A 12,638-nucleotide genomic window follows, 5' to 3' on the forward strand; every position below is an offset into this window, starting at 1 on the left:
TATAAAATATTACACTCATTCCCACAAATGACTTTCCTTTCTAGCATCTTAATACCCCAACTATGCGCCTTAACCATTGCCACTTCAGCTTCACAATCCGTTTAGCTATATCAGCTACTCCAGTTTTCCTACGGACCTTCTTTTTTGCGTTGATCCCGTAGAAAATCTCCAAGCTCTGCTCTTATAAAACCATGTCTCTTTTCCATATTATGTTACCACTGGCAACACGCACTGTTCGAAGACTATGGTCTTAAAGCACTGACGGATGCCTAAACGCATTTCGACGATAAAAAAGCGTTCTGGTTACATCCTGTATGTTAATTTAAGGTTGTTTAGTTAGGTCGCTTGAAGCTGCTATTTGTTACATCTAGGTACCTACACACATAATTTTAAGTAACACTTGGCCCGTACCTATCTCGGCAGATAACTCATGTCAATACCATACACATCATACATGTTAATTATGCTTTTATTTGTATTTATTTCTTTGCCTTTCTATTACCTTTATATAAAACGGCAAGTTTTTAAGATTTTTAATTACACGCCATACACACAATGACTATTTTTTATTTTAGCTCCGTTCAATCGAACTCATCCTGTCAATCACAGATGTTGGTGAAGACTGTTAAGCTCGTGCACGTCACTCTTGTTGGTCCCGGCAGAATACCAGCGCTCAGGTTTTATTCTTAAAACCTGCAGCATTAATGCTGAGCTGGGGCCATTTCATCTTGTGCCAAGTGGGTGCAAGAACTAATTTTTAGATTAAATTAATTATTAAATACTTCTTATTATCTACTAACTACTACCTACTAACCATTAATTTTAAGTTTGTTTGTACATACCTTAGGCATAAGATGAATAAACTAGTTTTCTTTCTTCTTTCTTTCTTTCTTCTAATTTTTAAAAGTCCACCTACCTAATATCCCCAGTCTATAGTTGATGGTGACCACCACCAGGCCCGCGTGAGACGCCAACACAGCGCCGTCGTAAGGGTTCCCAGAGCTCCACTCGTAGCTCTCTCCGTGCACGAAGACCAGCACCGGGTACCGCGCCACTGCGTCTCTTACTCCTGCTGGAGAAAGAGATTGATTTATACGGGCTATTAAATCCGGCGGGGTGATTACGTATCTCGCGACAGGCTTGCGACAGGTGTAAACCTCGCGATCATTCCTGTCAAACGTCCTTCTAGAGAGAGACAGCAATAGCCACAAAGCAAAATAAGAAGAAGAAGAAGAGAGACAGCAAAAGAACTGTCGCGTTGCTGTCGCTACTGCAACGTTTTACGTAATCACCCCGCGGTATTTGACAACTAGTCAAATCAGTAGGTACAATACGCGGCCGAAAGTAATGTACGAGTACATCAGCCTTAAAAATATGGGGTTATTCAAGGGGCGGACCAACAAACTCCTGAAAGGCCGGCAACGCATCGGCGGTTTCTCTGGTGCTGCAAGTGTTCATGGGCGGCGGTAATCACTTAACATCAGGTGACCCGCCTGCTCGTTTGCTCGCTATATCTATTTTAAAAAAAAAGACATTTTTCGGCTTTGTAGTGTTGTCTCGTGCGAGGTCGTGAAGGCAATCGGGGAGGGAATGCCCCGCACAGCCCCCGTTATACGTACTGCTTAAACACAATCCGATACCAAGAAACATTTGCCTCATTTTTAGGGTTCCGTAGTAAACAAAGGAACCCTTATAGTTTTGCCATGTCCGTCCGTCTGTCTGTCTGTCTGTCTGTCTGTCTGTCTGTCCGTCCGTCCGTCCTCGGTTAATCTCAATGCCCCCACCTACGACGCGGTATTGACTTCAAATGCTTCGTTGACTTCTAGCGTCAATCAGATGTTTTGTTTGCAATATATCGTGACTTTTTTACAAAATATAGTTTTTTTAAATCTTTTTGCGTTTTTTATGGTATCATTATTATCAATAATCATCAGTACTATCACCTGTCTTCGTTTTTGGCAGCGTTCTGTTTACACCCTGTATTTCAAAGTCAAGTCAAAGTCAAAGTCAAATGATTTATTCAAAATAGGTAATAAATTACTCTTATTGATGGTCTGGTATGGTGTTAGATTTGTAAGATATAGTGGTGATAATTATTACGCAAACTTAAAACTAAAGCTACGAGGGTTCCAAACGCGCCCAGGTCTGAGAAGAGCCCACAACAAACTCAGTCGGGTATTCTTTTTATTATCACCACTTTACAAAATTATTGAAACTTATTAGAACTATCACAAAGTCGTTAAGCAACTCATTCCCAAGCTTGCTTATCATTTAAATAATCCTTTACATTGTAATAGGATTTATTATTGATGGTCACAGTAAAGGCGAAAATAAGTCGATCACAAGTCATATCGACTTATTTCCGCCTTTACACGTATTTATTAGATCTATAAAAATAAAAACCTACTAGTTATGTAGGTAGTACATATAAAAACAATGTAATATTCTTATCTAATATTCTGTATGCGATTCCCTATACTTCAAAGTTAGGACTTTTCCAATATGTGTCCAGATATTAGTTAGAGTGGTGTTGCGAGTTGGTGTTGTGCGCGTAAATTGTTTTTCGTTACTTTTATGGGCTACTTGTTTGTTATTCTGGACAGATACCAAACTGTCGATAACATATATAATTTAAACAATAGTTTAAGTTTAAGTTTTGACGACCTCCCTGGCGCAGTGGTGAGCGCTGTGGTCTTAATAGTGGGAGGTCCCGGGTTCGATTCCTGGCAGGGGTTTGGAATTTTATAATTTCTAAATTTCTGGTCTGGTCTGGTGGAAGGCTTCGGCCGTGGCTAGTTACCACCCTACCGGCAAAGCCGTGCCGCCAAGCGATTTAGCGTTCCGGTACGATGCCGTGTAGAAACCAAAGGGGTATGGGTTTAATAAAAACTGCCATACCCCTTCCAGGTTAGCCCGCTATCATCTTAGACTGCGTCATCACTTACCACCAGGTGAGATTGCAGTCAAGGGCTAACTTGTATCTGAAAAAAAAAAAAAAAAAAAAAAGGGTTCCGTACCTCAAAAGGAAAATGGAACCCTTATAGGATCATTTTGTTGTCTGTCATCGTCCTTTGTAGGCCCGTTTGTAGAAGTGAACCGTGAAAAACCATGGAATTCAAAAAAATATCCTCAATATTCACAAATAAAATAAAAGCACTATAATAATTGTGACTACGGAACCCTAACCTGCGCGTGGCCCGCCACGCAGTTGGCCGGTTTTTTAACTGTACACTCTTAAACAGACTTTTATTTATTTTTATACACTTTTGATTCGATTTGGTATGAAATAAGCAACTTTTGAATAAATAGACACTTCATCACCAAAACATTTATTTATTCAATTTTTTTTTTCAATTTAAACAGTACTGTTATTTGCAGAAGGCAATTGCGCGAATATAATCATCACTAAAGAACAAAGGGATCACATTTCAAAAAGCAGGCAATATACTTAAATCACTAAGCCAATGTCCGACAATATAAAAAGAAAATGGCGGGCGTATGACGCCATTTCGTTAAATGGAGGCTTTAATAAAACGGGGTCGCGCCATCGCTCGCTCGGCCACACTTTTTATACTTTATCTACGTTTATATCTATCTCTCAGCGCTTTAATACTTAATCTAGACAAACGACTGCTCGCGGGCAGTGACGGGATATTAACTCAAGTAAAGTCCGTACAGAATGACTTTTCACGCGCCATTTTAACTCTATGGGTCAATTGTCATGTCAAAAGTACGGTAGGTCGATTTCGTAAAACTTCATTCAATCGTTATTACAATCTCAATAGGCTACTTGACAATTTTACAACAGTATAACCCTGTTATACTGTTGTTTACAAATGCATGACGTCAGAGCACAGATAATCTATCGGCCAAACATGGCCGACAGTGTTTTCACCTGTCTAAGAAAAATATTTTTTTAAATTAAAGTTTTACGGTTTTTAGGGCGCAAAAAAATATAGTGTTAATTTTTTTGATATAATAGGACAAATATTAACCATTTAAGACCAACTTAAAAAAATTGTCAAGTAGCCTATTGTTGTGATCGGCTGAATTTGTGCGAATATTGTTGCAACAATGCATTGTAGCCAATAGTAAGCGAGCGTCAACCAATCAGAGGTGATTGCGATCGTGACATTGTAGGTGTTATTCTACCGCAATCAAGCATGGATTCACCTTTATAAAATAATACTACATTATTTTATAAAGGTGAATCCATGCTTGATTGCGGTAGAATAACACCTACAATGTCACGAAATATGTTCACCACACACACACACACACACACACACAAGCACACTGTTATAATTTTATTATTGTATATACCTACATTTATTCTAAATCTATTCTGATAAAAAAGTTTTAATTATCATTTTAAGTAATCTCTTTTGGCCTTCTGTTATAACTAGATTTAAAAAATAATAATAATTTAAATAAAAATATATAAATAAAATAAAATAAGGACTAAAATCGTACTTTTGACATGACAACTGACTCACAAAGTTAAAATGGCCCGTCAGAGGTTAAATTTTACGCGTTATAAGTATATTTTGAGAAAATTGCGAGGTTAGAACCATAGAACTTAAAAAAAAATTAGAAATATCTGTTGTCTTTAATAGCGGGACAGAGTGTTGCCAATTTTGAGCCACTCTGAGTTAGGTAATCACGACTCTCTAGGGCCTAGAGTCTAGGCTATCGTTGTCTGACTTTGCGTTCATGCACCTATCGACACCCAAAGAGTTTACTCATGCGACTAAACTTTCGACGACCCAAAAGTCTTACGTCTGCTATTGCCCTAAAAGCTAGCCAAATGGCCGGCAATTCGCGCACAATGTGGTGACATTAACTTTTATAATATTCCAACAAAACTGTGAGTGCAAGTAAGAAAAATATTATTTTCTTATCATAGCGTCGTAACACGCTTTTATTGGCCGTAAGAGGTCGGCCCGCAATACTAATGCCGTTATAAAAACTTTCTTTTTCGTTGAACTATAGTAACAATAGTTTGTCGGTAGTATAGTCCGCGACAGGCCGAGATGGCAATCGAGTTTTTTTTTTTTTCTTTTTTTAATAGACATAGCGAGCAAACGAGCAGGCGGGTCACCTGATGTTAAGTGATTACCGCCGCCCATGAACATTTGCAGCACCAGAGGAGCCGCCGATGCGTTGCCGGCCTTTTAGGAATTTGTTGGTCCGCCCCTTGAATAACCCCATGTTATAATCTAGTGGGAACACCGCCGATGGGAGTTGGTTCCACAGTTTGCACGTGCGTGGAAAGAAGGATCTGGCGCAGCGGACGGTCGAAGTGCACCAGACACCCAGATGGTGAGGGCGAAATTCCTTACGGTGGCGCGCGGTGCGGTTGTAGAAAAAAGAGGGTGGAATGAGGTCAAAAAGCTCTTCAGAGCACTCCCCATTATACAGGAGGTATGAGGCGGGGGGACGCGGACGCCCTGCACAAGTACGTACGTCATCTGCGTTCCCCCGCACCGGGTTAGCGCGGGGACTGTGCGGGTGTACGGGGCGTTCCCTCCCTGTTTACTATCTCAACCTATCGCGTACAAAAGGTTTCTACAGGTCGCGGTCAAAAGTGATGGACATCGGCCTTTAGAAGGAGATAGCAGATTTGTAGAGAAATCGTTGTCCCTGTCGTTGAGACCGACAAAACGTCATATAGGTATGAGTGACAGAGACAACGCTCTACAAAGCCGAAATGACTTTCTAAAGGCCGATGTCCAAAATTTTCGGTCAAAAGTAACACAATGAAGACAAAGAAAAAAAACACCCATATTTCCAAAATCGGCAAAGTTCTTTCACAAAGTCTGTCTTAAGTCCCTAAAGTAATATATACAGGCACAAACCGTGCCAAGTCATATCGATATATTATTTTTACGAGCCTTTCGCAACCAATAATAGAGGCGAACGGTCACTTGATGTGTCTTTGAGAGGCTCATCTGATATATGAAATTAGTTGGGCAAGGTCAACTGTCTTATAAAGAGAGGGAGTACAATATTGTCTGTGGCTTCTTTAGATATTATTGTACTTGGTATTAATTAAATCGTTAGTTTGATTCAATTTGCTCGGTTTTTGTTTTTATTGTTGTTGCTAATGACGGTCTCAAGTGGAAACACCCCAGTTAATATAGAATGCACTATACTTAGATAAATTATTGATAAAAATATTTTTTTCAGGTGATTTTGTCAAAGGTCAGCCTGTACCCGTAGTACAAGATTTTACGTCTCACCAAACCAAACGAAATTCGAGAGTCGAAATACTTCCGCGTTACAGTAAACTGGATCTTAAATGCCTTGTTTTAAAGCTCAAGTTTGTCTACACTTCTACAGCCAGCGCTCCAAGCGGAAACATTGCTAAATTGGCATTGAATATTTGACTTCAATTCAAGGCTGTTTAGGTCCATTTTACTGTAACGCGGAAATATTTCGACTCTCGAATTTGGTTTCGTTTGGTGAGACGTAAAATCTTGTACTACGGGTACAGATAACCAAGTTAAATAACAAGCTCTTCTAGCAAAGTATAGTAGGTCTAGGACCTAGGTATTAATAAATTTTAGTATAAGTTACTTCTCTTTTACTAAAGAAAATAAGGATTTTCCAACAAAAAGACCTGTTTACCGATTAGCTTTACAGCGGAGGTGCTATCCTCTGAATGAATAGGTGAAAAACTTTGTTCGCTTGACCATATCTTGTCATTTATATCGATGCTGACAATGCATGACGTGATTCTATTCCGAAAAAAAATTAGATCGACGAAAAATTAGAACTTGGACATTAGATATTTTACACCTTTGTATCTTATCTGCCAAAGTCACCATGATCCAGACTTCATAGTCGCTGATCGTTCCTCCCTGTGTTGGGGACAATACGCAGAGAAACTTTCAGCTTTTATAAAACAACGAGGGTCTAGCCCACCCGGGCTCCCTCTCTAACAATATCAAAGCTCTCTAAAGCTGTTTTCCGCATCTACTTCTGGGTCAAGGCTGCCACTTCAGCGGATCGATTTTTCGCTAGTCTTTTGTTTTTAGCGGACTTAGCTATAAGATAGAATTTTTAGACTGCCTTGCTGTTTTACTAATTACAGTAGAAGTGCCATTCTAGTAAAGAACTGAGCAGGAAAATTTTCCCGAGTGCACAATAAATTCCATTAGAGGACTTATAAAGACTTAACTACCTTGGTATAAATACAAGGATTTTTAAATATAAATGCGTGGATTTAATTTTTTTAAATACCACGTATATCCGTAATATTTCAGGTGAAAGTGTAACCTATGTCCGTCTCTGGGATCGAACTATTTCTGTACCTTTCGTCAAAATCAGTTAAGCAGATAGGCCTAGAAAAGGCTACTTGTAGACAGACAGATATGTACACTATCGCATGTATCATATTCGTATGGATTAATTTCAATAATATTAATTTCGCATGCCTATTTAGTATAATATGGATAGTGATATAACATTTTTCTTATAGCAAACTCTGTATATGACCGCGAGGATTTAGGTTTTTAAAAATCACGTGGGAACTCTTTGCTTTTCCGGGATAAGGAGTACCCCTTCCCCGGGACGCAAGCTATCTCTGACTATACCAAATTTCATTAAAATCAGTTGAACGGATGGGCCGTGAAAGGCTAGCAGACAGACAGACTGACACACTTTCGCATTTATAATATTAGTATGGAAGTATGGATTATTTCTGCAAAAGAATCTTAATATTTGAAAATTCCTAAATTTCCTAAACCTCTAAATACAATACCAAAACTTGTTTTGTAATAATTATTAACCAAACATCCTAGTTTCTCCTACAATCGGGTTTGGTTAACAATTTGCAATTACATAATCCTACTGTCATGCTCCAGAGGTCAACAGAGGTGGTTATTATTCCGGTTAAAATGTAAACCGCAATCATTTATTACCACAGGGAGTCTGTGTTTCGGTCTGTACACTTTGTATTGACTCTACGGGCTCTCCGGGTGGCTCGGACTGACCCGTTTGGCACACGGTATTATACCTAGTTTGATTAATGGTTGCCAAATACCTAGCCGTGTTTGTTTTATTCAGTTGGAAAACTGAAATCCTCTGGCCCAATTTAATTTTCAATACGGGCCTTATTGCTCTAGAATAGTAGAGGCAAAATATGGTCACGTGAGAGACAATCAATCTATTTCGGGACATTGAGCCGAATTTTTAATGCTGTAGGTACATTGCGTGTTTGAAATATACTAAATCGCAAAAACTACAAAATGAGGCAAATGGTTATTGGTATTGGATTGTGTTTAGGTAGTATAACAATAACGCTAAGTTTTGGCTAGCGTTCTGGTTACACCCTGTATATATAGTAGGTACTATCAAAAGACGCAACATCCCTAACAAAATATTTTTGCTGCTCGCATTTTGTTTTTTTACAACTAGATATCCAGTCGCATACTAATTTTACAGTCTACAGTCGTATTTTTTCGACATTTTGCACGATAATTCAAAAACTATGATGCATAAAAATAAATAAACATCTGTTTTAGAATGTACAGGTGAAGACCTTTCATATTATACCTCATTTGATATAGTCACTCACTTCGAAGGTTGAAAATACTAATTATTAGTTCATGACCACAATTTTTTTTTTGTGTGATCTAACCCTAAATTCACGGTTTTCAGATTTTTCCCCAAATTTCAGCTATAAGATCTACCTACCTGCCAAATTTCATGATTCTAGGTCAACGGGAAGTACCCTGTAGGTTTCTTGACAGACAGACAGACAGACAGACAGACAGATAGACAGACATACAGACAGACAGACAACAAAGTGATCCTATAAGGGTTCCATTTTTCCTTTTGAGGTACGGAACCCTAAAAACAGTAATTTAAAAATTCAGAATTTTAGTCGCAAGGCCTATACATAGAAAAGCAAAACATGTAGTGTGAATTATGAACAAAATATTCTAGTTACAAAATAATCCATAAAAAATGGTATTTGAGTTTTCTGTTAAAATAAATAGCGTATTTAAGAATTTTTGAAAATTCCATCCCGTGAGTGCCTTAGCCCAATGTTCACAGGGATGGAGGCTCTAATAAACAGGAAAAACAGATGCCTATCAAGGAAAGACGGCAAGTCAAACAAAATAGACCCTATCAAGAAGTCTTGAGGAAAAAAATACGTAATATTATTGTTATATTAATGAAATAAATCAATCCTTATATTTATTTTCTCCTCAAGTACGAAGAGAGGTTTAGTTTTCCGTTAGACCCAATCATCGAGTGTTTCGTGACTGTCAGAACTAATAAATAACGACAAATGAAAGTACAGTATAAACTCGATTAACCGGACTAATTATTGTTGTTGTTAGGGATTCGGATAATCGAAAATCCAGATAATCGAATGTATGAAGAAAAGCGGGTTTTATGCAAATTATGTAGTTCACTATAATAGTATTTTCAATTTTCAAAGTAAGATAACTATACCAAGTGGCATATCATATGAAAGGACTTTGCCTGTACATTCTAAAACAGATTTTTATGCATAATAGTTTTTGATTTATCGTACAAAATGGCGAAAAAAATACCCGAGTATAATAATATAAAAATACTCGCACTTGGCCGAACAATTTTCGGTTGGTAGTCCGGATAATCGCAAATCCGTATAAACGAGGGCCGGATAATCGAGTTTTTACTGTAACGAGAAAACAATGTAAGAAGGTAGTAGGTACGTAACTCGAAATATCGCTCTTAGTAACAACTGTTTACTGTACGCTTAGTATAAGATTTTACGTCTCACCAAACGTTGCTAAAATTCGAGAGTCGAAACATCAAACACAATACCGTGAAAGTAAAACGGACCTAAAGAGTACTTTTTTTTTTTTTTTTATTCAGATACAAGTTAGCCCTTGACTGCAATCTCACCTGATGGTAAGTGATGATGCAGTCTAAGATGATAGCGGGCTAACCTGGAAGGGGTATGGCAGTTTTTATTAAACCCATACCCCCACTATACGTATCCACTAAGAAAGGATTTTTCGAAATTCCACCCTTAAGTGGGGGTTTGAAATCAACTAAATCAAATCGGACGTAAGTAGCGGACGTAAACCGTGACCGTCCTTGAGCACTCGGATGTCCGATAGAATTCTATCCCAGTGAATGTTTTTGTTAGCCAAAAATGCTCGGATGAATCGACAAATAAGTATCACTTGCTTTTACGGTGAAGAAAAACATCGTGAGGAAACCTGCTATCTCCGTGCATTGAGAATTCTTCATAGATAATACTAGCTGATCCCCGCTATTTCATCCGCGTGGAATAAGGTATTAAAAAAATCCCGTGAGATCTCGTTGAACTAGCCTATGTCACTCTCCAGGTCTTTATCTATACCCATGCAAAAAATCACGTCAATCCGTTGCACCGTTGCGACGTGATTGAAGGACAAACCAACAAACATATCATAGGTACACTTTCGCATTTATAATAGGGGTACTGTTTCTTAAAGGCGTGTGAAGTCTGCTAATCCGAAATTGACCAGTGTGTCTATCGCTTTGGCTGCGAACCACGGAAGCCGTCCTTTAGAATTTACTTTAAAGCGGAAAAATCTTATTATCTTAGAAAAATCCTCTTCATTTATCTCTTTTGCTTTCTATCTAATCGCGTAAAAGAACCTTGAAGAAACGTATCAAATTTCTCAATTCCGTTTCCTTCCATTCAAATGCGAAACTTAAAAGAAAGAAAAGCTTTGTAGATATCTGGCTGAAGTAGGCTATGTTTAGGGCTCCTTCACACAAAAAAATAATTAAAAAAATTGTATAAATGACTAGCTGATGCTTGCGACCATTGTCATACTACCTAAACACAGTCCAACCAATAGATAACCATTTTGTCTCATTTTGTAGTTTTAGTGATTTAGTATTTTTCAAACCCGCAATGTAGATATAGCGTGCAAAACAGGGGTCAAAACCCCACCTACGACGCGGCATTGACTCCGAGTGGCCTACTTATGCAACGTTCGTTGACCTTTATTGTCAGTCAGATATTTTATTTGCAATATATCGTTAACTTTTACAAAATATAAGATTTTTTTAATGTTTTTTTATGGTATCATAATATTACTAATATCACCTGTCTTCGTTTTTGCTAGCGTTGTGGTTTACAGCCTGTACCCGTAGTACAAGATTTTACGTCTTACCAAACCAAACCAAATTCGAGAGTCGAAATACTTCCGCGTTACAGTAAACTGGATCTTAACTGCCTTGTTTTAAAGCTCAAGTTTGTCTACACTTCGACAGCCAGCGCTCCAAGCGGAAACATTGCGAAATTAAAATCAGTGACATTGAATATTTGACTTCAATTCAAGACTGTTTAGGTCCATTTTACTGTAACGCGGAAATATTTCGACTCTCGAATTTGGTTTCGTTTGGTGAGACGTAAAATCTTGTACTACGGGTACTGTATAAAACATAAAAATTTCTACCTATGCCCAATATAGACTTTGAAGCACAGACGTGCCATCCTACCGATGTATCCCAAACCAGTTTTATTAGACAGGCAATAATGCGAAGATGGTTTTACAGTTGGTTTTTTTAGTTTTTTTTGGCGTAGTAACACAAGCGGGGTATCCGTTAGTACCTAATATTAGTGTGACAATACGTTCTTACAATAGAATAGAATAGAATAGAATGTTTTTTTATTCGTGTAAACTTTTTAAAAGTGCTTATGAATAGTCAGGTAGTTTTAATTTACCACTGGTTCGGAATGCCGTTCCTACCGAGAAGAACCAAGAAACTCGGCAGTTGCTCTTTTTAATTCTTAATTTTTCAATTTACGATGTTATTATACCGTACTATACAAGCCATTGCAGCCCCGTGCATTGCTGGAGCGAGTCAAATCCAAGCTTTTTTATCGTTTACATAGTCTGCGACTGTATAATATGCTTTTTTTAGGAGCATACTTTTAACACATTTTTTAAACTTGTGTAAAGGCAAGTCTAAAATTGCTTGTGGAATTTTATTATAAAATATTACACTCCTTCCCACAAATGACTTTCCCACCCTCCAGAGGCGGAGGGCAGGAGTAGCTAGCTTATTTTTGTTTCTAGTTTGCCTATCAATGTAAACACGCTCTTACAAACGGGAAGGCTGGTCTTATCGCGGCCATGATGGATCGACAGAAAGGGATGAATCGAGTTCCCGTAAGAAGCACGTTTAAAAAGAAACGGATCGCCGGCCATCCATTTAGTACACTTAAGAACTTTTTTAAGCACCCTTCTTCAGAACTTTAAGAAATATTGTCCGGAATTAGGCCAATTAATTTTCTATTTTGCTGAAAAGGTACAGAAATACATTCATCATCATGATCAACCCATCGCCGGCTCACTACAGAGCACGGGAGCTTCAGAACTTTAAGAAATATTGTCCGGAATTAGGCCAATTAATTTTCTATTTTGCTGAAAAGGTACAGAAATACATTCATCATCATGATCAACCCATCGCCGGCTCACTACAGAGCACGGGAGCTTCAGAACTTTAAGAAATATTGTCCGGAATTAGGCCAATTAATTTTCTATTTTGCTGAAAAGGTACAGAAATACATTCATCATCATGATCAACCCATCGCCGGCTCACTACAGAGCACGGGTCTCCTCCCGTGCTCT

General features: G+C 38.2%; 1 protein-coding gene across 2 annotated transcripts in view; it reads right to left on the reverse strand.

The window, feature by feature from the left end:
• Nlg3 (Neuroligin 3) overlaps positions 1 to 12,638 on the reverse strand; it is a 155,785-nt gene that overhangs the window by 67,694 nt on the left and 75,453 nt on the right. Inside the window, exon 3 of one of the 2 annotated variants that reach the window (XM_069498115.1) lies at positions 917 to 1,069. In XM_069498115.1, coding sequence (XP_069354216.1) covers positions 917 to 1,069 — 153 coding nt within the window. Of the gene's footprint in view, positions 1 to 916; positions 1,073 to 12,638 lie in introns of both variants that reach the window. The other variant, XM_034985129.2, reaches the window with a different exon arrangement.

The sequence above is a fragment of the Maniola hyperantus genome, chromosome 4 (assembly GCF_902806685.2).
Source record: "Maniola hyperantus chromosome 4, iAphHyp1.2, whole genome shotgun sequence".
Lineage (NCBI taxonomy): Eukaryota > Metazoa > Arthropoda > Insecta > Lepidoptera > Nymphalidae > Maniola > Maniola hyperantus.